The sequence below is a fragment of the Pezoporus flaviventris genome, unplaced genomic scaffold (assembly GCF_033815535.1).
Source record: "Pezoporus flaviventris isolate CSIRO_AGI_PZ_B2104156 unplaced genomic scaffold, CSIRO_AGI_Pfla_v1 ptg000002l, whole genome shotgun sequence".
Classification (NCBI taxonomy): domain Eukaryota; kingdom Metazoa; phylum Chordata; class Aves; order Psittaciformes; family Psittacidae; genus Pezoporus; species Pezoporus flaviventris.
In genome coordinates this window covers 81,374,399-81,396,046 of record NW_026892550.1, presented here as the reverse complement: position 1 = coordinate 81,396,046, position 21,648 = coordinate 81,374,399, and the positions used below count along the sequence as shown (strand labels likewise).

Sequence of the window (21,648 nt, the reverse complement as noted above, 5' to 3'; positions counted from 1 at the left end):
GCATATACTTGGATCAAGGACCTGGACTGTAGTGTGGTGCTGTGGACCACTAGTATGCAGAGCATAAACTGGGAATCTTTTGTGTATGTAATCACTATATAGTTTTGCTCAGGAGGCCACAGAGATGTTAACTAATAAGTTAATCAGGTTTAAAAATGCCTAACCAATGTAAATAAGCTTTTTTTATACATGTGAAAGGTGAGATGGAAAACATACCTAATGCCACAGAAACTTTAACAAATTGTTTTTTTGGCTACCCTGTCAAAATACTAGGTAATTCTCTGCCTCTTTCTCATACTCAGTAGTTTGGACATACACATCTAGATGAAAGAGAAATGTTCTGAGAAGAGAAACCGGACTTTGAGCAACCCCCAAAGTTTGATTTTCTGTTGTTAAGTATGAACTGCACTCGGTTGGTTTGCCATTGATGGATTTTCCTTGGAAGTCCTTAGAAGTATAGTCAGATGAAACAAGCACAGGCTCGACTGGAATAAAACTGTATTCACATGACCCAACACATTTATTTTACATAAAGGCCCAAACTTTGTTTGGGAAAGAATAAAGCTGTTTGATGCAAGTGTGTGTGTGTGTGTGTGTGTGTGTGTGAGCATGTGCAAGAGTTCATTATCTGCAGTCAACAAGAATACTTGGCCAAGTTTACAGTAACAATTGCGGATGTGATTTTACATAAAGGAACAATTAAACGTAAGTTTATGGAGCAAAGAAGAGTTTCTTTAAATGTAAGCTTTGCTATTGGTACTATATGATTGCCAGCTATACCCAACATTTCAGATTAACGAGGTGGGACAATGGACAAATCAATCCATTGAACTCCACCTTTTGAATTAAAAGAAGTTGTGCCTGTTTCTGAAAGATCTGAGTGGCGCTGAGTACTTCTCATAGTGGAATTAAAAGGGGAGCCGGGAAAACAATTTCTGAAAGTTTTCTGGCAGATTTTCATATAAAACAGATTTATTGGTTCTGACTAAAGATAGATAGATTAAGGAACTCTAATTTTCTCAGATATTGCAGTAGAATGCTTGTCATACCTGTACGTTATGAGTGCAAAATTAAACAAGTAACACTTAGACAATGAGTGTTGCTTGCTGAGTTACTTTCAGCTGCAAAAGGGGCAATGAAGAGCTTCTCTTTTCATTTTTGAGGTAGAGGAGTTAGAAAGAAAGGATAATGGTAGTCCTAAGGATACAGCAGATGTCATGGCATATATCCAGCTGAAGCAAAATATTTGTGCTCACATTGACCAGTCCTTGACTGACATTTGAAAGGTCCATACTTCTACACGAGGGCTTTGGGACACAGGGAGAAAGGTAGAAAAATGGGACATTCGGATTAATGGAGTAAAGTTCACAAAGCTGTTTGCAGTCTGTTTATGTCAAGCTTTAATGGGATATTGGATCCTTTTTGTGTGGGTAAAAACTGAGGCTCAGCTCTTAAGGCCACAAAGTAGTAAATCAGAGGTAGAATCAAGCAGGAATATTCCCAGTTGCTGAGTCGCTGATTCACCCCGAATGTTAGGAACTGGGCCATGATATGCCATTGGATTCCTTGTTCTGCACTGTTACTTGACTTCTGTAAATCCTGAGGCTGTTTCTCTTTGCACCCCTCCTTCCTCCTGCTGCTTGGGATGCAGGAGGGAGGAAACAAGAAAGGAGGAGGCTAGGAACTGGACATCATTTCTTTCAAGAAGAAACACAGCATTGTCCTTTTTATTACTGTATTAGATTTGTATGGCAAAGTTTTGGTAGCTGGTGGGCTACAGCCATGGCTTCTATGGGAAGCTGCTAGAGGTTTCCCCTATGTTTGGTACAGCCAGTGTCAGACGGCTCCAAGACAGATGCACTGCTGGCCAAGGCCGAGCCCAACAGCGACAGCGGTAGCACCTCTGGGATAATGTATTTAAGAATGGGGGAAAAACTGCACAACTGCAGCTGAAGGGAAGTGGGACTATGAGAGAAGAAACAGCCCTGCAAACACCAGGCTCAATGAAAAATGAGGAGCAGAAATTTCCCTACAGCCTGTGGTGCAGACCATGGTGAAGTAGGCTGTCCCGCTGAAGCCAATATTGGTCCTTGGTGGAGCAGATCTCCACCTGCAGCCCATGGAGGACTCAGGACTGGGGCAGGGGAATGCACTCAAGAGACTGTGACCCCACAGGAAGCCCACGCTGGAGCAGGCTCTCGGAAGGACCTGTGTACCCGTGGAGAGATGAGCCCACACAGATTTGCTGCAGGACTTGTGACCCTGGTGGGACCCATGCTGGAGCAGCCTGTTCCTGAAGGACAGCACCCACGGAAGGGATTAACACTGGAGCAGTTCATGAAGAACTGCAGCCCCTGGGAAGGACTCGAATTGGAGCAGTTCATGGAGGACAGCCTCCCATAGGAGGGACCCCATGCTGGAGCAGGGGAAGAGCGTGGGGAGTCGTCCCCCTGAAGAAGAAGGAGCGGCAGAGACAGTGTGTGTTGAATTGACCACAACCCCTGTTCCCTGCTTCCCTGCACCACTTGACTGGGGAGGGTGTAGAAAACTTGGAAGTAAAGCCGGAAGAAGGAAGGGGTGAAGGGAAGGTGTTTTTAATATTTATTTTTTATTTCTTGTTATTATAATTAAGCTATTTCATTAGGTTGAGTCTGTTTTGCCTGTGACAGTAACTGCTGACTGATCTCCCTGCCCTTATCTCAACCTGCAAGACTCTTGTATTTTCTCTTACCTGTCCAGTTGAGGAAGGGGAGTGACAGAGCCACTTAGCTGGGCACCTCATGTCCAGCCACAGTCAACCCACTATAATTACTCTAGGTCTCATCTGTGCTCCCTGCAGGTCCTAAAATTTCTACCACCTCCCATGGAACTGGAGTCCTACAACAGTGCAGGATGAAGCTATGTTCTGCCATGTGCTGGTTTTGACTGGGTTAGAGTTAACTCTTTAATGAAGAATAGGCCAAACTACTGAGAAGGGGTCTGGCAAGAGCTCTGATTCATGATATCTGCATGGGCAGTCATCATGACTTGCAATTTGCTTAGCAGTTGTCTGCATGAAGTTTGCCCTGGGTATTCACAATGCTGGAGCAGTGAGTGATCCCATGTTGTGGAAACAGGCATGGCTTTCATCCTTTTTGGGCCTGAAGGTCACCAAGAGGAAATCTGTAATTGTGTCATTGTACTGGAAGGGAAACAAGATGGCATGTGCTGGCACAATGCTGCCACCAGACATGGCCAGCATAGAGCCCTGTGCAATACACAGCCATGCTAAATTAGGGAATATGCTGTGGCTTGAAGTTTCCTGGCTCAACTAGGTTGAAGCTAGTGCAGAGGCTCAGCATAAACATCGCAGTCTGGGAGCTTGTTCAGAGTAATGGTAAGGTGACTGGTAAGTCTTGAAAGAAAGACATGTCTGTTTGTTAAGAACCTGAGTAGCAGTCTGTATTTTCACTTGCTTATTATCAGTCTAGCTCATCTGTTTTTAAGCCCCCCAGGTGCTGAGTTGTCTCTGAAATCAGTGATGGGAATAGGGTGAGGATAATATTAAATCTGAGTAAGAGTAGGAGGCTATTTTATTTTCCATACTGGAATTATACAGATGTGTGATTGTGTGTATATTTCTACCTAGCCAATTTATTACTTGTTTTCAAAGAGCATATTCATGTTAATTGCTATTATTTTGTCATATATTTACAATTACTGTGCATTCCTCTGATTTTTCTACCTTGAGGAAAGCTGGAAGAAGACAAAATTTTAAATTCTCTCATGGGATGCAACAAAAAGAGGAGAGGGATTTTCATGTGTGAGTTTTGTACCAAGAGAGTTTAATTAGGGCTGTCCTTGAAGGAAGCACTTTTTAGTAAGACAATGAAAAGCTTAACTAATTTTAGCAATAAACCATTGTCAAATGAAGATCAAAGGCATTATATGAAGTGCAGAGTTTAAAAGGAGAGAACATAACTGGTGCTGCTTTTGAAATGAGTGGTTTTGCGGGGAGATGGTATTTGCAGGGCACATACTTTGCTATGATTCTGATTCAAGTAATGGGGCAATAATGTTAAATGTAGATAAGTTACTCTGCTTATCTGTCTTCTCTTAGTCCTTCATTGCATGTCTTTAGGAAGACCACATGGCTCATCAGACATCCTATGATCTCTAAAGTTTCAGTCTCAGAATTAAAGGAAGTAGGGACCCAGAGAAGACTCTTGTATCTGAGGTTGTGAAAAATCTGAGGTCCTGAGCAAGAATTATCTGCAGTAGTTTCTAGAAAGCATTTAGACAGTAAAAGTACAGTCAAAGATATTTGTAATATTCTTCCATAGGTCCCTCTTCTGACTCTGGTAGTGGAAAACTCTTGAGAGTTCAGATTCTTTCAGTATTATTTCAGTTGTGTAAGGGTTGAAAACCAAAATTTTTATATTTATTTTATTTATTTATTTTAGGCTGAATGAGTCGCTACTTTTAATCTGAAACAGTTTTCTTAGGGACAGTTTTTCTCTCTCCAGAAAAAGAGAACTTTTTTGGTCTGACACCAAATAATTACTAAAAATGTGTAAGAGGAAAAAAAAAGGACATAATAAAAGAGTAAACCAATAATTTCTTTGCATACCTGGGAAGGTCACACAGAGAGATGTTTTCACATTTGGCTCTAAAGACAGCCCCTGGAGTGGAGCTGGGTAGTGTTACATTTAATTCCAGGATGTTTTCACTCATGAACAATTCTAATTCAGAAAAAAAATAAAAGCAGCATCAAAATGTGCATACTCTCAAAAATAGTTTGTAGAAAATAGCTCAAATAATTGGTATTTTTATCTATAAGGAAAACAATTTTCCATATTCTGAGAAGCAAGAACACTCCCAGGAACTATTTTATACTCTGTGGAGATAACAAATAGTTTTAGAGAGATTGATGAAGCTATTGTCCAAGTAGTTTTCAGAAGCTGAAAGATAACAAATCATTTTGGGAAAGATAGTGAACAGCATTGAATAGTTGACTTCTTCAAGTAGATCTCCTATCTAATGACTCATTTTCTTGCACTGATATGGCTCTCCTAACTAAAGGTCCTGCTGTTGACTTGACCTCCATTTCCCAAGTGTTTTCCTCATTTTTGAAAAAGAGGTTTGACTTTGCAAATCATCTGAATACCATGAAGGGGCTGGACCTCAGTCCTTTGAGAGGAGACACTATAATAAACCCTAAACATCCTCCCAAGACATCCATCCATCTGATCTTCACTGAACAACAGAAAAGCACCCTGGAGATGAAGAAAGATTTAGAAAGATTACAGAACTTCTCATAGCTGCTGTGCAATCTCCCTTGTGCTCCTGGGAAAGAAAGAGGGGAGGAAGAGGAGGAATAGTTCTGGGTTGTTATTATTATTCTCCCTGGCTTTCCTCAAGAGGAAGAGAGCTTAAGGTTTTGGAGTCAAGAGACGGTGCTGAGGACCATGCAGGAAGAGAAGGGGTGGAAATATTGGTTGGAACATTTGGAGGGGCATGGGGGAAATGTGGGTGCCCAGAATCTGGAACTGATGGTGGGGAAGGAGTGTATCTTAGTCAGAAAAGTTGGAGAGAGGGATGTACCTGGCTGGATAAGAAGTGATGAAGATGCAAATAAATCAGATGTCAAAGCATGCCTGCTTTGGGGATATAGAGTGGGAGAAAACCTTTGAGTTTCTCAGTTCTAGCATATGAGGTGTCAGCCTGACAGTCAGCTCTTTATATTTTAAATCCCAGACGACAGCTGTACTCCACAGACTAAATGTTGGTGCTTGGTGCAGTCTTAGCTCCTGTGGACACTGTCATCTGCCCTCTGTGCACAGAAACCCAGCCTGCTGCTTCCAACTTGCTCTCTGTAGTGTACCATTCCTCCTTTGATTCTTGTCTCCCAGTGGGGGGAACCACATCAGCCTTGCAACTCATGGGCCTTCTAGCAAAGGAACCAAGGCAGGATTTACTTGCACACATAGGCTGGGATGAAAATACTTCTTGTGAGAGAACGGCAGATTTGCTGTTGGTTGTTCTTCAGGGGGTACATGGTGGTGAGAGTAAACAAACACAAGATTTGAGAAAAACGTCTTGTTACAACTTGCTTTTTATGCATATTTTCTAATTGTACATTTAAAAAAGAGAAGAAAAAGGCAGCGGCAATTGTACAGTCACGATCAGATTTGCAAAATGAACATTCCCTTTGAACCTCCACAAAACAACCCCAGCCAGCCAGATGCGAAAAAAGTCACAACAACAACAAAACTTTAAATCCCCCAATCCAGGAACAAATCAGAAAGAAAAACACCCCCAGGAAAAGTAAACTAATAAAATAACCTTCACAAAACCCCTGCCCTCAGCAATGTTTTAATCCAAAAAAGGGGGCAGAAAAAGCCACAGATTCCCTTAAGTCATGAGAGGCTTTGCTACTGCCAGTGATTTTATGGGGAGGGCGGTTGGACGCTGCACCGGCAGGCAGGAACATAAAGCCGCAAGACAGATCTACATCTGCAAACAGAGCACTTCAAATAATTTACAAATGCACCTTGGCTTCGTTTCTCTCGAAATGCAAGCAGCTCATAAGCTACCTTTGAAAACGTTAGTCTGCATCTGCATGCTAGCTTTCTCTGCAGTGTAAATGGCTGGTCTTTAAACAGGCTGGGAAAGGGTTTTTTGTGGGGGGAGTCTGGGGGGGTGGAAATCCTCTGAGTGCAGCGCCTAGGCTAGGATTGCAGAGGAAGCTGAGGCCTCCAGCCCTGCACAGGAAGCAATCTTAGAGCAGGCCTTAAATGCCAGATTCCAGGCAGAGTTTAACTAACCACTGACAGCTCTGTAAACAAAGCAGGGACAAAAAGAGAACAGCTTTCCCTTTTCTGGTAGTCATTTTTGGTTTGGGGGCTGCAGGGGAATTCTGTAATACTTGGCTTGATGGGATATAAACCAAGGCTGGAAAGGCTTTGTATATGAAGAGCTGTAAAGGGGAAAATATTTCATGGACTAAATCATAAAAAAGAAGGTAGGGCACGGGGAAAACGCGTGGATTAAACTACAGGAAGAAAAAAAAACATTACGACTTTTGGTTCTTTGAGCAGGATTTATACATAGTTTGGCTCCTCCTGGGTGGTATTTAAAAGCTGTGGCTTGTTTTCTTTCTTTTCTCTTTACCTTCGCTCTTCTTTTCTAACTTCCTCTTCTTTTTCTTTGTTTCCTCATTTTCTCATTTCTTCTTTCTCCTTTTTTTTCCTTTTTTTTTGAAGGAGGGTGGTGGGAACGGACAGATGAGAGCTAACTTCTGCAAAATGTTTAGTTATCTGCGCAGCTGAAGAAAATAGGAAATCTCTTGTGTAGCGTTTTTACTGCTTCCAGTAAAAACTGGAAGCTTAAAGTTAAAATCCTGCTGAATTGTTGCTTTTGTTTGTAGAAAAGACCTGTGATGTTACAAATAGCTAGTCTGCGGCTAGCAGATGTATACAGTCCTTACTTAAAGCATGGATTTCATTTTAGCTAGGAAACTAAATGCAGGCATGGGCTATGTTTATCCTACAAGGCATTTCATTAATCTTGTTTACCTCAACAATACTGAGGAAGTTATTTTTTTTGATGGAAAAAGAAAATAGTTACAGAAATAGTTAAGAAAGCAAAACAAAACTAAATGGACTCGATTGATTAAATGCTTCCATTGTATTTTCTCTCTCATCTAAGTGGTCATCTCCCTTTTAGATTTGGATCTTCCCAGAGCTCTGAACACTTGAGCACTCACCATGGATGACTTTGAACGCCGCAGAGAACTCAGGAGGCAAAAGCGTGAGGAAATGCGCCTTGAAGCAGAGAGGTGAGGTATTATGTGTGGAAAATGGTGCCGGTGGCTTGCCTTTGATTAGCAGTGGCTTTGAGTATTTTTGTTCTAAATTCCAAAGTATGCTATAGTTAACCAAAGAGTCCTTGCTAACAATATATGCCATAAAATAGCTTTAGTTAATACCGTGAGAGAGGATGGAAGTAAGGAGTGTCTATTGTCTAATTTTCTCAGGCTGTGGTAAATGTTAAATGGCTTCTAGTTATTTTGTTGTATGGATAAATATAAACAGTGAATATGGACTGTGGCCACAAGAAATCACTGATAGGAAAACTCGTGCTTGCATGTCATGTGAGTGAGTGATGCGCTAAAGGGATTTCAGACATGGAGACAGAATGATATCCGTTGAAAGCTGAGGTAGCGTTTCGTATATTAGTATAGCATAACTGTGAATTGTCTGCTGTTACTGTGCAATTGCTGTTGTATTTGTCCTGTTTGTCACTTTTTGTGGGCAGCAAGGGTAGCATTTGCTATCGGTTATTACAGATTTACTTTGGTGTGAATGAGAACAGAACTTGATGTGGGTATGAGGGTGTCAGTTTATGGAAGAAGCAGCATGAAAGTGCTGGGAATGACTTTTCATTAACCCCATTTTACACTTTTTCAGTTCTGTTTGCTTTAATGGAATTTCCCATGATTTACAGTGGAGTAAGCAGGGAAGAAGTCAGGCTTTATTTATTTTTGTAATATCTTCTCTGATATAAAGATTTGATTTAGTCACTGCAGTGATTTTTTAAAAAATTTGAACTTAGTTTTTAGCACATTTTGCTCTTAATTTTGTATTTAATTTTGCATATGGACTTAATTTTTATTTCTGGTCTTTCCCATGTGCTAACAAAACCATGGTGTTTAGGGTTCTGAATGCTGTAGGAGAAAATACATTTTCAGAGAAGTTATAAATGGAAGTCAGCAGAATGCAATACCAAATACATTTTTTTATTATGCTTGCTTTGAGTTTTCTAGTAAGGCCTTGCTACATCAGCAGGGCTCTCTAATAGAAGTTCATGGTGCCTGGTGGGGGGAATCCCAGGTTGATGAGACGCATTATCCTGCTTTCTTTTTGAGGGAAGTGTTGCCACGCAGAACTGGATATGTGAGCTCTCATCAGGCTCTAAGTTGAACCTGTGGGCTCTGGGAAGCAGCAGCATTGCCTGATGATTGAATAAACCGATTTGAATTGTGGTAGCCAAAGGTACCAGCCTCCATTCGCAAATTGCAGCTCTCACCTGGTTGGTGACTTTCCCATAAGGCAGAGAAGCAAATGTGCAATGGCACTGAACTGACTTCTTGTGCCAGGTCTGCCCACAGGCCTTCGGCAATGTATGGTTTTTAGGCGGAGTGGGAGGGATTGCAGAGCACAATGCATGGTATAGCATGTAGTATTTCTATACTTCTAGTATATTTCTGCTTTAAAAAATATCTTCTTAAGGGAAGGTGGAGACTTCAGGGTTTGTTGCTGATAGAGGTCCTGGGTGGCCTGTGAAGGATGCTGGGGGTGTAATTTGGGAGGTGTCTTCTGCTATTGAAAAATGTCTTGAACTTCCTGTGAAGGCATCCAAGCTCTTACGTGGGTATGCAGAGGCTGTGGAGTGGTCTGGGCATCAATGATGTAGCGCAGCCAGCTTGTAGACGCAGTGATGGCCACAGTGGGTTGGAGATAAGGGGCTCTGCCCTCGCTGCCATTGAAGGACTTCACATGTATCCATATGTCACCATACAGCCTGCAATCTTATGCATTGGTCCTAACTCTGGTCCCTGATCACTCATGGGGAAACTAGAGCCCTGAGGAGGCAAATGCTGCAGCCAGCTGCTCACCCATGTCCCTCAAAGAAACCCTTCCTGAGGAACCCTGCAGGATGATGGCCAGTCCTGCCCCTGCATGATGGGGAAGCCAGGTGGCTGGGGCCAGAGAGTGGTGGCTGCCGACATGGGAAACAGCCTTTTCCCCACCCAGCCATGCCTGATTTTGGAAAGTTTTTTTGCCACATCCGGGGTGGCTTTGCTGGGATGCTGTGTGGTAACCTTTGTGGAGGAGGCGAGTTCCACAGCGGCCTGGTTGGAGGAGAAGGGCTTGGGCCCGCATCCCTGTTGTCTGCTGAATCTCTGCAGAAGCGCTCCGTGCCCTTTCCCACACATTTGAAGGCTTTTAGCAATAAATTGCTGTACGCTAAGTCTTGCTGTACTCCCTCTGCTGCTGCCAACTTCAAGCATTCAAGTATCATGAGTCAGACCCCTGAAAAGTCACAAGACTGCTTTAAAAATCTTGAGGTCTTAAAAATAATTTAGACTGGCCTTTTTATTTTTGGTTTGCCTCAACAATAACAGAGCCTGATTCTCAAGTTCAGACGTAACTCTGGGAACTTGGATACACTGAAACCTGCCCCGGCAGGGGCAAAACAGGGAGGAGCTGAGCATCCACTCCATTGCATTACACTGCTCACACTGAGCTAAGGAGAACAGCATTTGGACAGTTATTAGAAAATGATTATGTCATGCTGGGTTGGTTTTGGTGAATTCAGATTTTTAGGGATTTGGAAATCATCTTCACCTGTAAAAATAGGACTGCAAAATGTTTGTGTACATGTCTTAAGTTACAGCAGTCTGTTTGCCAGACCTCCCCCTGTCTGAACACATTCAGGTGTTTGATCATGTGAATCATGCAGTCCTAAAGGGTTGCTTGAGGGCTGAAAGCGCTCTGAGCACCGGTACCTGCCGCTTTGGCACAGGGAATTTCCCTGTGTTCTCCTATCAGTGGGCTGTAGCCTTGCTATGGGGAAACCAGTGCTGATGGTAAGCATGTCCACTGGGAGATGGACAGATAGATGGTTATGTGTAGGCTGTAACATTTTTGCTAGGCTCCCTAGACACTGTTTAGGCTTCTTTGAGTTGAACAGTAAACTCAGAAGTGCAAGCAGCCATATCAAACAGCAATATTTGTAACTCAGCCAGCCACAGTGATGCGTTTTGCCAAGTTCCTTGGATAAAGGCACATGGAAAGCCTGTCTTTCCAGCCAGATGCTTGTGTCCAAGAGAGATCGAGGGATGAAGATGCCTTGTAGCAGCATGGACTCATGCACCACATACCCGAGGGGGAGTGGCTTGACCTTATCTTGTCTTCCCCAGGGGTCAGAGACTGTATGAGGACTGGTCAGGATGTGCCTGTCATGCTGGAGCCACTGATGTCCATCCACTTACGTCTCATCTTTGGAGATGCTTAGTGCAAGTTCAGTCCTTGCGGGCTGATGTTAGGCTTTGTGTTCGTTTGTTTTCTTTCTATTAGAATGCTGTTGAAATTGATGCTTAGTTGTGCTGTGTAGTCCTGGCATTAATATGGCATTAATATGCTTAGCACTGATCCTGAGGAGAAGCTAGTTTTGTCTTTTAAAGACCAACAGTGTGATTCACCCTGGCACATGCTTTGGCTAGTCGTTCATGCTGTGGCAACTCTCATATAGATCGCCACCAACTCAGAAAGCCAGTAGAGGTTTTGCATTAAAGTTTTTATTATCTCAAGGTATCCCTAATGTCCTGAATTCCCCACATGGGCTTGCTGCATCCACTCAGATTTTGTTCAGTCGAATTTTTTAACTGTTTCTCTGGGTTCTCTGGAGGTCTATCAGCATGTTTGGAGTAGCAGTGAGGACCAGTTTAGGGTGGATGTGGCCAACTGGAGGCATAAGGGACTTGTTCAGCTTTCTGCCAGCCTGTCAGATTTCCCCCAGCCTGTCAGCTCTGGGGGCCCCAACATAATAAGAACATATACCTGCTACAGTGAGTCCAGAGGATAGCCACAGAAATGATCAGAAAGTTGGAGAACCTCCCTTATAAAGACAGGCTGAGAAGAGACTTGGGCTTGCTCAGCCTGGAGAAGAAAAGGCTCCAGAGAGACTTTATAGCAGACTTCCAATACCTAAAGGAGGTGTACAAGAAATCTTTTTACAATGACATGTATGGAGAGGACAAGGGGGAATGGCTTTAAACTGAAAGAGCGTAGATTTAGATATGACATTAGGATGAAATTTTTTACTGTGAGGGTGGTGAAACACTGGCACAGGTTGCCTAGAGAAGCTGTGGCTGCCCCATCCCTGGCAGTGGTCAAGATCATCTGGATGGGGTTTTAAGCAACCTGGTCTAGTGGAAGGTGTCCCTGCACATGGCAGGGGAGTTGAATGATCTTGAAGATCACTTCCAACCCAAAGCATTGTATGATTCTATGATGTATTACATGCACTGACGTGTGCAGAGACCAATGTGCTTGTACCTCATGGAAGAGCAAGGCTTTCCAAGCATAGGCTGGGAAGCCCAGGAAAAAGTATGGCAGTGTTAACTGTGCAAGTCTCCTAGCATTTTTAATGTGGTTTGTATTGATCAGGGGTGAGGTCAAGGAAAATAGTCTCCTACCAGCCATTTGGGTGACGGGATGTGCTGTGTCTCTAACTGATCTGCAGCAAAGTCAAGGCTTTATCCTGCTCCTCAGAGGCAGATAGAATCCTGTGCTTAGGATGGTGGTTGTATAAAGCCCTGAGGTCCTGGTCCAGAGCTGGCTGAAGTCAGTGGGAAGCTTTCCACTGATTTCAATGGGCTTTGGATTAAGCCATACCTAAGTTATTCCAGACTGATAATTTATGAGACAAGTCTCAGTGTCAGCCTTGAAGGAACTGGATGAATGCTCTGCCTTCCCAGCCACAGGGTACATACTGTGCTGGAGTACTGGGGCTGTCACAGAAATGAGTTGTGCTTAACTGACAGGAAAAATCCCATATGTAACTGAAGCACAGGGGAGCAGCAAATTCTTTCAACGGGGGAAGAAAAATAAAAATACCACCTGCTGCTTCATGCCTCGTCCTAGGCAGTAAAAGATGTTCTCTTGAACAAAACATTTGGGTTTTGTCATTTTGATGTTGTAACGGACACTGGAAGAATTTAGCCTGGGGCTGGGTAGAGCGTGTGTTTCTGGAGGGGTGGTGGTGCTTTGTGAATATCTTGCTGATGCACTTTGGCCCGTCACAGCTGCATGCAGCTGCAGTGAAAAATTGAGGTGAAATACCTCTTGGAGTGACAATAGACTCTACTTCCTGGACTCCAGCATAATTGAGAAAAAAATTGGCCCCTTGAACTCCCTAAAGAATAGCTCTCAGGTTAATCTTTTTAGCACTTAACCCACAGTTTTATGACTGGCTGGCTTGTCATTGCCCCAGCAATGTATTTTCACATCTTCCTGGTGTTGGGGCTCTCTTAAAAAACATACCGGAAAGCTGATCCAATTAGCTTCATTGCCATACCATCACTACTGCAGACTTTAGGAATATCTTAGTGTCAGTGTTAGCCTGGCCTCCATTTAGCTGAAGCTTAACTTTGAACCACAGCTTTGCCCTGTGAAATGCTCTTCACTAAAGGGATTGCAGGTCATTTCATGGGGAAGAAGAGGTACTGGATCACCCTGTTGTAAAAATACAGCAAAGAGAAGTGGCTATCTAACATCAAATTACAAGTCACTTGTAGACTTTCTAAACTCACCATACTACTTCGTATGCTGTGTAGGATCTCCTGACAGGGGCCACAGCTGTCCTGACCAACAGGCTCATATTCTTGCAGACAAATCTGATTTTACTAAACATACCTGAAAAGGGATTGTGGGTGAGATGTACAGGTGTTAAGCTCTATGGTTCTTGATAGCATTAATTACTATAGGCAGCAGGTAAGGAGTCTTTTTATTTAAAAAAAAACCAAAACATCCAACAGATCAATCACAAAATCTTTCCAGTCTGTCATTTTAATGGTTTTATAAGGCATGTGGTTCATGCTCATAGGTGTACATTGTGTAATGCTCATAGAAGTAATTCAGCTTGCAGGCTGGGGATGGCAGCAACCAGCTGAAAGTCTCCTGGGGTAGTAACTTGCTCAATGCAACCTCAGTTAAAAGAGGGCACATTGCTAATCCCCGAATTTACTTTATACAACTGAAAAAGAAGTCAAGTGAATTTCCGTCAAGTGAATTTCCAGACCTGTGAAAGTAAGTACAGAATCAGCAAGACATTTAACATTCATTTTGCTGTTTCAGTGCTCCTGTTGAGGCTGGTGTAGCTCAGGTAAACATACAAAGGGCTGATTCACCAAGGTAAAACCAGCAAGATCAGACAGAGTGCATCTTTGCAAGACTTAATGAGAAACATGTTGCTTATCTTCTGAATGGGTGAGACAGCACATTTGTTGCCACAGCATCTTAATGCTTCTGGAAAACAAGGAAAGGTCATTCTTGTCAGCCACAGAAAATGAACAATTTCCATTCTCCTTCCCAGGACAGTGAGGATAAGTCAGTGTTCATGTTAGATCTACACTGAATGACCACAAATAGCTTTTGAAATTGGCTCTCATTCCTGCACTGGACTTACTTCTGGTATAGCATGTATATTAGTAACGAATGTTAAACAGTTTTGAGAGTTTAAGAATAAACATAGATGGTTTCTTTTTAGTTAGCCCCTACTTCTTGAAACACTAGGAATTACCCATGTCTTGTTCCTAAACGTATGGTTACATTTTTATTAAGAGTTTTCAGAGATTATACTTTAACTCAGGTTTGCGTAACAGAATATGATCTTAATAGAATTTTTCAAGGAGTGCCTTTTTAAACGTAAAAGAATCTGGCTGCATATGCCTAACATGTCGTTTCCCGATATTCATGATTTGCTTCAGAACTGCTCTTTGAGGGCTATGCCCTCGCCTGTTCCAAGCATCATTTGAACTAGAACAAGAGCTACAGTGATTTTATCTCTCCACAAACTTCATATATCCTGAAGTTCCAAATACTTTGAGGGTTTCTGCTTGTCATTCCTTAAAATACATTCTGGTAGACTTGAGACATGACATCTTCTGCCCAGGTGTTAAATATTAAGACAATGAATAGATAAGATTAGAAGCGTGTGAGGGTTGAGAACAAATTGAGGCAAAGTGCTCCAGCTGTTATCCTGTCTTCACAGCTACCTTGAATTCCAGGGCTGACAGGACATATTTGGATTTTTGAGGTGAATTTGGCCCTTCACATTACACTGGAGCTCATTCTTAACCCAGACAGAAAATCGTGACCCCACTTGCTGTCCCTCTCAAGTGAGGGTCTATACTATCAAATCTTTGCTATTGTAGCATTTCAGATGCCCCGGAGGAGATAACCAAACATATGCAAAACTGAATAGAACTTACCACTTTATTTTATAGCCATTGTGTGTTTTGCAGATTATATTTTCTTTAAAGTCGTCATGGAGAAATATTTCATAAAAGAAACTTTGCTCTTCCAAATAGCTAGACGTACAAAATACAAACTTTACTAAGCTAACCCCAGTGTAATTCCTAAGCAGATAATAAAATCAGCTTCTTAGTATTTCATATATTAATCCCACATGTATGTTAAGATCATTCTGTAATTTCTGTACTACATCTACTATACCAGCCAAGCTTTTAGGAAGACAGCCCAAATCTAGCACCCAGACAGCTGGCAAAACGCTGCGCCTTTTGCCTCTTTCAACAGAGTGGCAGGTTTTCTTTGGAAGCATCAAGGAGTTTGGGGAATTCTTGGATGAAAAGTACCCCCTCCAAGCCTATAAGCAGGTAACCCACCTACCACCAAAGGGGGAGGCCTGTCTGCTGTGTTTTTATTAGCTTTAACTTGACTGAAGTCCTCGATGAACTGGATCTTATTTAAATGCCTAATAAATATTGGTATTGAGGCACAGCTTTTGGCGCTTCTTACAGCCAATTTTAGCATGCGTATTTTAAAGGGCACCATATGAGGAGTAATACATCATGCTATTTTATCATGATTTTCAGAATTACAGTGCACTGCACAAAGGAAATCATGAGGCTGAAGGAATGTAGCAGGTAGAGTAGAAATAAGTGTCAATGGTTGTACTTTCACATTTACACTGAAAAAATAACACCTCTTTAATATCTTATGTGCAAATTGCCAGCATGCAGTTTATTAAAGGTAGCCTGCAGCACTCTTGCAGACCTGTGCACCCGTCATTGTACCTCCGAACTGTAAATCATACCTGCCATCAGAATTTTCTTATATGAAAGGCTTTGGAAACCTGACATGCAAAAAGCTGCAGTAACTAGACATTGGCCTAAGGTTTATGAAGGCACAGAGCCTTCGCACTTCCAGTACCAGCCACAGCAGAACAGTATGGTGCCTGTGACTATCAGTAAGTATACCCCTTGGAGGCAGGCATGTCACCTCAGTTTCCCCAGCAACATTTGCTGTCCCTACATCAGCCCCTTCATGTAGGTTACCTTCACTTAACTCAGTATGGAAAAGATCAAAGACTGTCCTAAACCAACCCAGAATAAAGGAGGTTCTTGGTCCCTGGGTCTACTTTGTCAGACTCTTTCTTAGGCAGGTTAATCCCCCACTCTCATTGATCTGGACAGCCACTGTCAGTTGTCAGAAAACCCTGCATGAACCATTGCTAAGTCTTATTAGCTTCCTAACCCAGTCTCTCCATTAAAAAAAACCAGTTGATCTGTATTTCTTTCTGGTCAGTAAGTATGCGATTGAGTCCCCAGCTGCCTAGTTACTTCCCATGTTCTTGATACCCACAACTAGCACAAGAGGCAGGGTTAATTTAGTTAATTGTATAAAGCCTTTTCAGGCTGTAAGAGTGTGCATACCTCATCACACAAATGTATATCCTTATAAATACTTGTCTGAAAATTCTACATTAACCCTTCTTCTCTTGATTAAAAAAACTGTATTATTAATAGTAATAATCTGCAACAAATTTAATTCTGTTTAAAATACTGTCATTGTTCCCATACAAACAAAGCGATGGCTCAATATCCTTGTATCTTAAAAAACGTTCAAAAACATTTTTTCAGGAAAATACATTGTGCATTGATATAGTCATCTGCAATAATATTTTCTGTAGCCTGTATTTTTTTGTTTCAAGTGGCTTATAGCATATATTCTGGTGGTTCAGCCTTCACACTGAGATGGGGTATATGGGGTCTTCATGCTTTCTCAGGCAGAGGGTCATCAAGTGCTTCTCAAGCAGCTGGTTACTTCTTACAGCCCCTACCATGCAGGTTGATTGCTAGTGCAGCACTCCTTGCTGTTGCCTAAGAGGGAAGGCAGGAGCAAAGTGAGCAGGGCTGCCCTGCATCAGTACCCTGGTCCCAGAGCTCGAGCATCTACTTATGGGTAGCACATCCAGGGCTGGACTTGGGAAGGGGGTCCTGAACCCAGCTATCAAGGTGTGAACTGCTCTGCCCATGTGGTGACACAACATGGTGTCTGGAGGAGGTGTTGAGTAGAAGCTGCTGCAGAAGGAGAGCACTGGTGGTGTTTAGTTTGCTCTTGTGCCTGAACAGAAGAGAGTAACTAAAAGAAGACTCTAAAGCAGCAAATGTCCAGACTTGAATGGGTATGATCTCTTAGCTGTTACATTGCAATGCACTCTTTTTAGTGAGTAAGAACATGGCTGAACTTGCTGTTTAATTGTGGTCACTATTCTTCAGGGCATTCTGGGCTCAGAATGGTAGAAGTTATTAGGCATGGTAGAATCTGCAGTTTTTACCCAACTAAGAGACTCTTTAAGGAGTGACATGGAAATGAGTTTAGCTGGTGGGTTTCCCGGAGCATCTGCCCCTCAGTGTGAGTTTGCATTTTATTAACATCTTTATGATCTAACATCTGAAATTAAACCAGATAATCAGAAGATTAAACTTCCCTTTAAAAAGCTGAAGCCAATTTGTTTGCAGGGATAATAGATTAAATGAAGTCAAATGCTAACAATTTTTACACATGAATAAACAGAGTGTGTAAACACTGTCACGTTGCTGGCAGGCTGGGTAAAGTCACCATTTCACAGCTCAGTTCAAAGAACTATAGGGGAAAAATGTGTTTTGGGCATGAAACTCCAAACTGATTTCAACTTGCAGAAGCAGGTCATTTAGTCAATTAGTTCCTTCATTTTTGGCTCTGTGCCTTTAAACAAAGTTTTAATTACTTAAGAGAAATGTTTATAGGCAGCTTTATTTCCCTCACCATAACCTACATACTAGCTAATGCTAAATGAAGAAAATCCGCCTTGACAGCAGATTGTCCCTGTGTGATCAGGGTCTTTCATAGCTGTGCTGCTTGGACAACTTATTTCATCAGCGCACAGCTCAAAAAATATTGTGACCAGAAATAGTCAGTGGGCAACTGCTCCTTAGAAATGAAGTCTAGTGATGGCACAGTCCCTGGGGAAGCTGGCATACAGTCTGACCAGAGGGTCAGGTTAACAGAAGTGGTACAGCTTCAGATTAAGACACAGATTTGTTACACAGTAGTTGTGTCAGATTTACAGCTGAGCCCTTCTCTTTCTGCGGAGCCACTGGGTGGTGGGAAGCGGAAAAGTAAGCAGGATGCTTTTCATTTATTGGACAGTATAAACCAGTAGGTAGTGTATTTGGCAGTTAAAGGTTAGCCTCATCTTGATTGACATTAAGACAATGTAAAGAGGTGTTGTTTTACTCCTCTTTATGTCAAAACCTGTTGGTTGGACTAAGTAAACTTTCTTCTTGCTTATTAATAGTCTTTGCTGGATAGCCTATTGAAAAACTACCAGCAAGTTTGTCATGCTGACATAGAAAATCAAGGGCACTTAGCTAGTTGTCACTGTCTTTTCTGGTTTGTTTTTTTTTTCTCTCTGACATTTGCTGAAAACTTTCCTTGGTTTTCTTTTGCTTAAAGTATCTCATGACCCATTTTCAATGTGGACATTATTTAAGCAAACTACAAGGGCTGCTCTAGCAAGAGGCTATCTTCTAGGTAGACTGTGGTTTTGTGTTGAGGATGTAAGAGAAGTGCTGAAAATTAGTACTCAAAAGAAGGGCTTCTTTAAAGGTCTTATGTTATTTCTCCATATGAGTACTTCCCTCCTCTGCCAGCACGAGACACTATTGTATCTACTTGTGTTTAAACTGCTTCACTTGGACAAGTGCTTCCTTCTTTGTGAGCCCTCTTTTTATGATTTACACCTGATGTATATCATGGTAAATTTTTAAGTCAATGAAATGCACACACTGGAAAGTAACCGAATTGCCATGAATCAATTTACTGCTTGTCAGCTGAACCTCTTGCAAGGGAGATGTCTTATTTTGAAACAGCATGGGAGGGTAAGCCCATATATGTTTGAACTGGGAGGTTTGCACAGATTCAGTGCGCTTGGTTTCAAGCCAGGTTTGAGATAAACTTCTGTGGCTTCTGTGTGCAGACAGGTACTTTGTGACTGTGGTGAGGTCCATTCATGCTGGTCTCCCTGATGAGGAATCTCCATTGATCTTCGCTTTCTGTGCAAATCCTGCCTCTTCTGACAGCTGCTTGTTTCTTTTGTTAACATGGCTCTGTGAAGAGATGGCAGAGACAGGTGATGATAGACAGGGAAGCTTGGACATTGATCTGTCTTCAGTATCTCCATGTTACATGTTGAATGAGGTCAGGTACTGACCAGGGGAAGGTTGGTATTAGATGGGTGAATCACGTTACACGCATCCACCAACTGCTACTGACCACATGTGAAGAAACAGTGCTCAGAACTCACTGCAAGCCGCTGTGGAGTCAGCAAACAGATACAGCTGTTCCTGGTCCTGGCAGCTGGATTCTTGCAATAGCTTGGACTACTACATATGTCCCCACATGGCATGGGAGTTGGAAGTAGAGGATCTTAAGATCAAGATGATGCTGTGAAGGAGTATCCTGCAAAAATGAATGAAGAGAGAGACTAGAAAGAAAAGCACTGCAGAGGTATTTGGGAATATGTAGTTACTTGTTCACAAGACATACAGCTTCTTACCACATAGAGGGGTTCCTTTGTGTAATGGTTTAATTCTCAGAAATATGTTTTTTTTGGGTTGGGGCAAGGGAGATGATTTTGTTGAGTAAAATTCCAACAAGCAGACAATGCTTACAGGAGCAAGCTGGTTTCATTTATAAAATTGACAGCCCTCTGGTCATAAGGAGAACATCAGATACTTCATGTATCAATCCTGGGTATTTCTGAAAGGCATCTTTATAATATAGTGGTGAGAAAGACGTGTGGGTGAAGTTTGCCCCAGCACAGAATGCTTCCTTAGTATAAAGAATAGAACTTTTACACCTGTACTTTTGAGCAGAGAAAAGGAAGAAGGTGGCATAAATGGCTTTTAGGGAAATGGACTTTTTGGTGGGAGGGAAAAAAACAAACAAAAAAAAGTCTTAAATCTCACTAATTTGTGGCCTTCATGTAAATTCAAAAACTTTTCAGCAAAACCTAGCAATCAGATTTTCACAAAAGTGCTTACAGATGGGAAGTCAACAACCACAAAAGACTGCCTCCACTCCCCCTTATCATCTTCTGAGAGGACCAGAGCATAGTGGAGACTAGAGAAGAAAGCCTTTCTGATTATCTGTATACAGATTGCATTTGTATGCCATCCCTTGAGATGAGGTTCTCAAAATCTAATCTGTTTTTTCACTTTTTCCTATGCAGAAAATGTTTATGGCTGGACTGAAAGGAAGAAATCACGTGTATTTCCATGGGAGCAGCATGACTGTAGTTTCTTTAGAATTGGTTTCTTTTACTAGCCTGCAGCTGCTAAGCTGCAGAGGTCTCAGAGCTTTTTCAAGTTCATTGTCAGCTCATACAAAATGACGAGTTTTTTTCTGGGCGGTGCTTCTTGGAACATTCCCGAGATTCTCCAACGGCTACTATTTCAGTGTCTTAATAAGGCAGCACTATAGCTGGGAAAGACAAGGAGGTGGCTTTTCTAAACACTCTCTACACATGGATTCCTTTTATGGTCCAGCTTGCACAGTGGGGTGTTCCTCTGAAGGTCAGCAACATGGATAACAAAGTGCTTCCCACTGCAGCTTACTTTTTGTGCACAGGCATCACATGTCTCGTGCCACATGTTCAGCCTGCTCTGAGAAGCAGGAATAAGAAATAGTTGGGTAGGGAAATGTAGCAAGAGGGTGTCGTGGTTTAAACCCAGTCAGGCAACTTGTTCACTCACTCCCCCCCTTCTTTCCCTCCCCCTACTCCTAAAGGGACAGAGAGGAGAATCAAAAAGAATGCAACTCCCACGGGTTGAGATAAGAACAGTTTAGTAACTAAGGTATAACACGAATCACTACTGCTACCACCAATAATAATAATGATAAAGGAAATAACAAGGGAAGAGAATACATCACCTCACCACCAGCCGACCGATAACTCACCCCTCCAGCCCGACCAAGCCCCGACCCATCCCTCCTCCAACCCTGCAGTCCCAGCCCTTCCGGGTAACTCTCAGTTACATCCTGGCCATGACGTGCTGTGGTATGGAATACCTCTTTGGCTAGCTTGGGTCAGGTGTCCTGTCTCTGCTTCCTCCTGGCTTCCCCTCCTCCCTAGCAGGACATGAGGCTCACAAAGTCCTTGGCCAGACCAAAACATCCTTGTTATCAACTCTGTTCCTAGGCCGAAAGTCAAAACACAGCACTGCACCAGCTACCAAGAAGGAGAAAAATGACTGCTACTGCTGAACCCAGGACAGAGGGGAATAAAGCAGAGCATGAAGTGCTGTGCATTTTGCATTAATGCTTTTGCTGTGCTCACTGTGGCTGCTGGATGTAGTTGTGAACACCATGTAGAGAATATATGTGCTTGTGCTGGGCTGAAATTTCATAAAAAATGCCCCTTAAGAAACTCCTAAGTATGGTTTCAGGGTTCAGGTCATCCCACAGCAATACCAAGGGCAAGTTTTCATGTCATGCCCATGAATTTGTCTTTTCATTCTCCTAACAAAAAGGG

At 42.4% G+C, this 21,648-nt stretch overlaps 1 protein-coding gene across 12 annotated transcripts in view; it reads left to right on the top strand.

Annotated features, from left to right (window-relative positions):
* Nucleotides 1-21,648, top strand: part of CALD1 (caldesmon 1) — a 253,249-nt gene that overhangs the window by 152,643 nt on the left and 78,958 nt on the right. For 11 of the 12 annotated variants that reach the window (XM_061444728.1, XM_061444730.1, XM_061444734.1 and 8 more), the window contains one exon: nucleotides 7,708-7,819. In XM_061444728.1, coding sequence (XP_061300712.1) covers nucleotides 7,749-7,819 — 71 coding nt within the window. In that variant the 5' untranslated portion in view covers nucleotides 7,708-7,748. Of the gene's footprint in view, nucleotides 1-6,818; nucleotides 7,004-7,707; nucleotides 7,820-21,648 lie in introns of those variants that run through there. The other variant, XM_061444726.1, reaches the window with a different exon arrangement.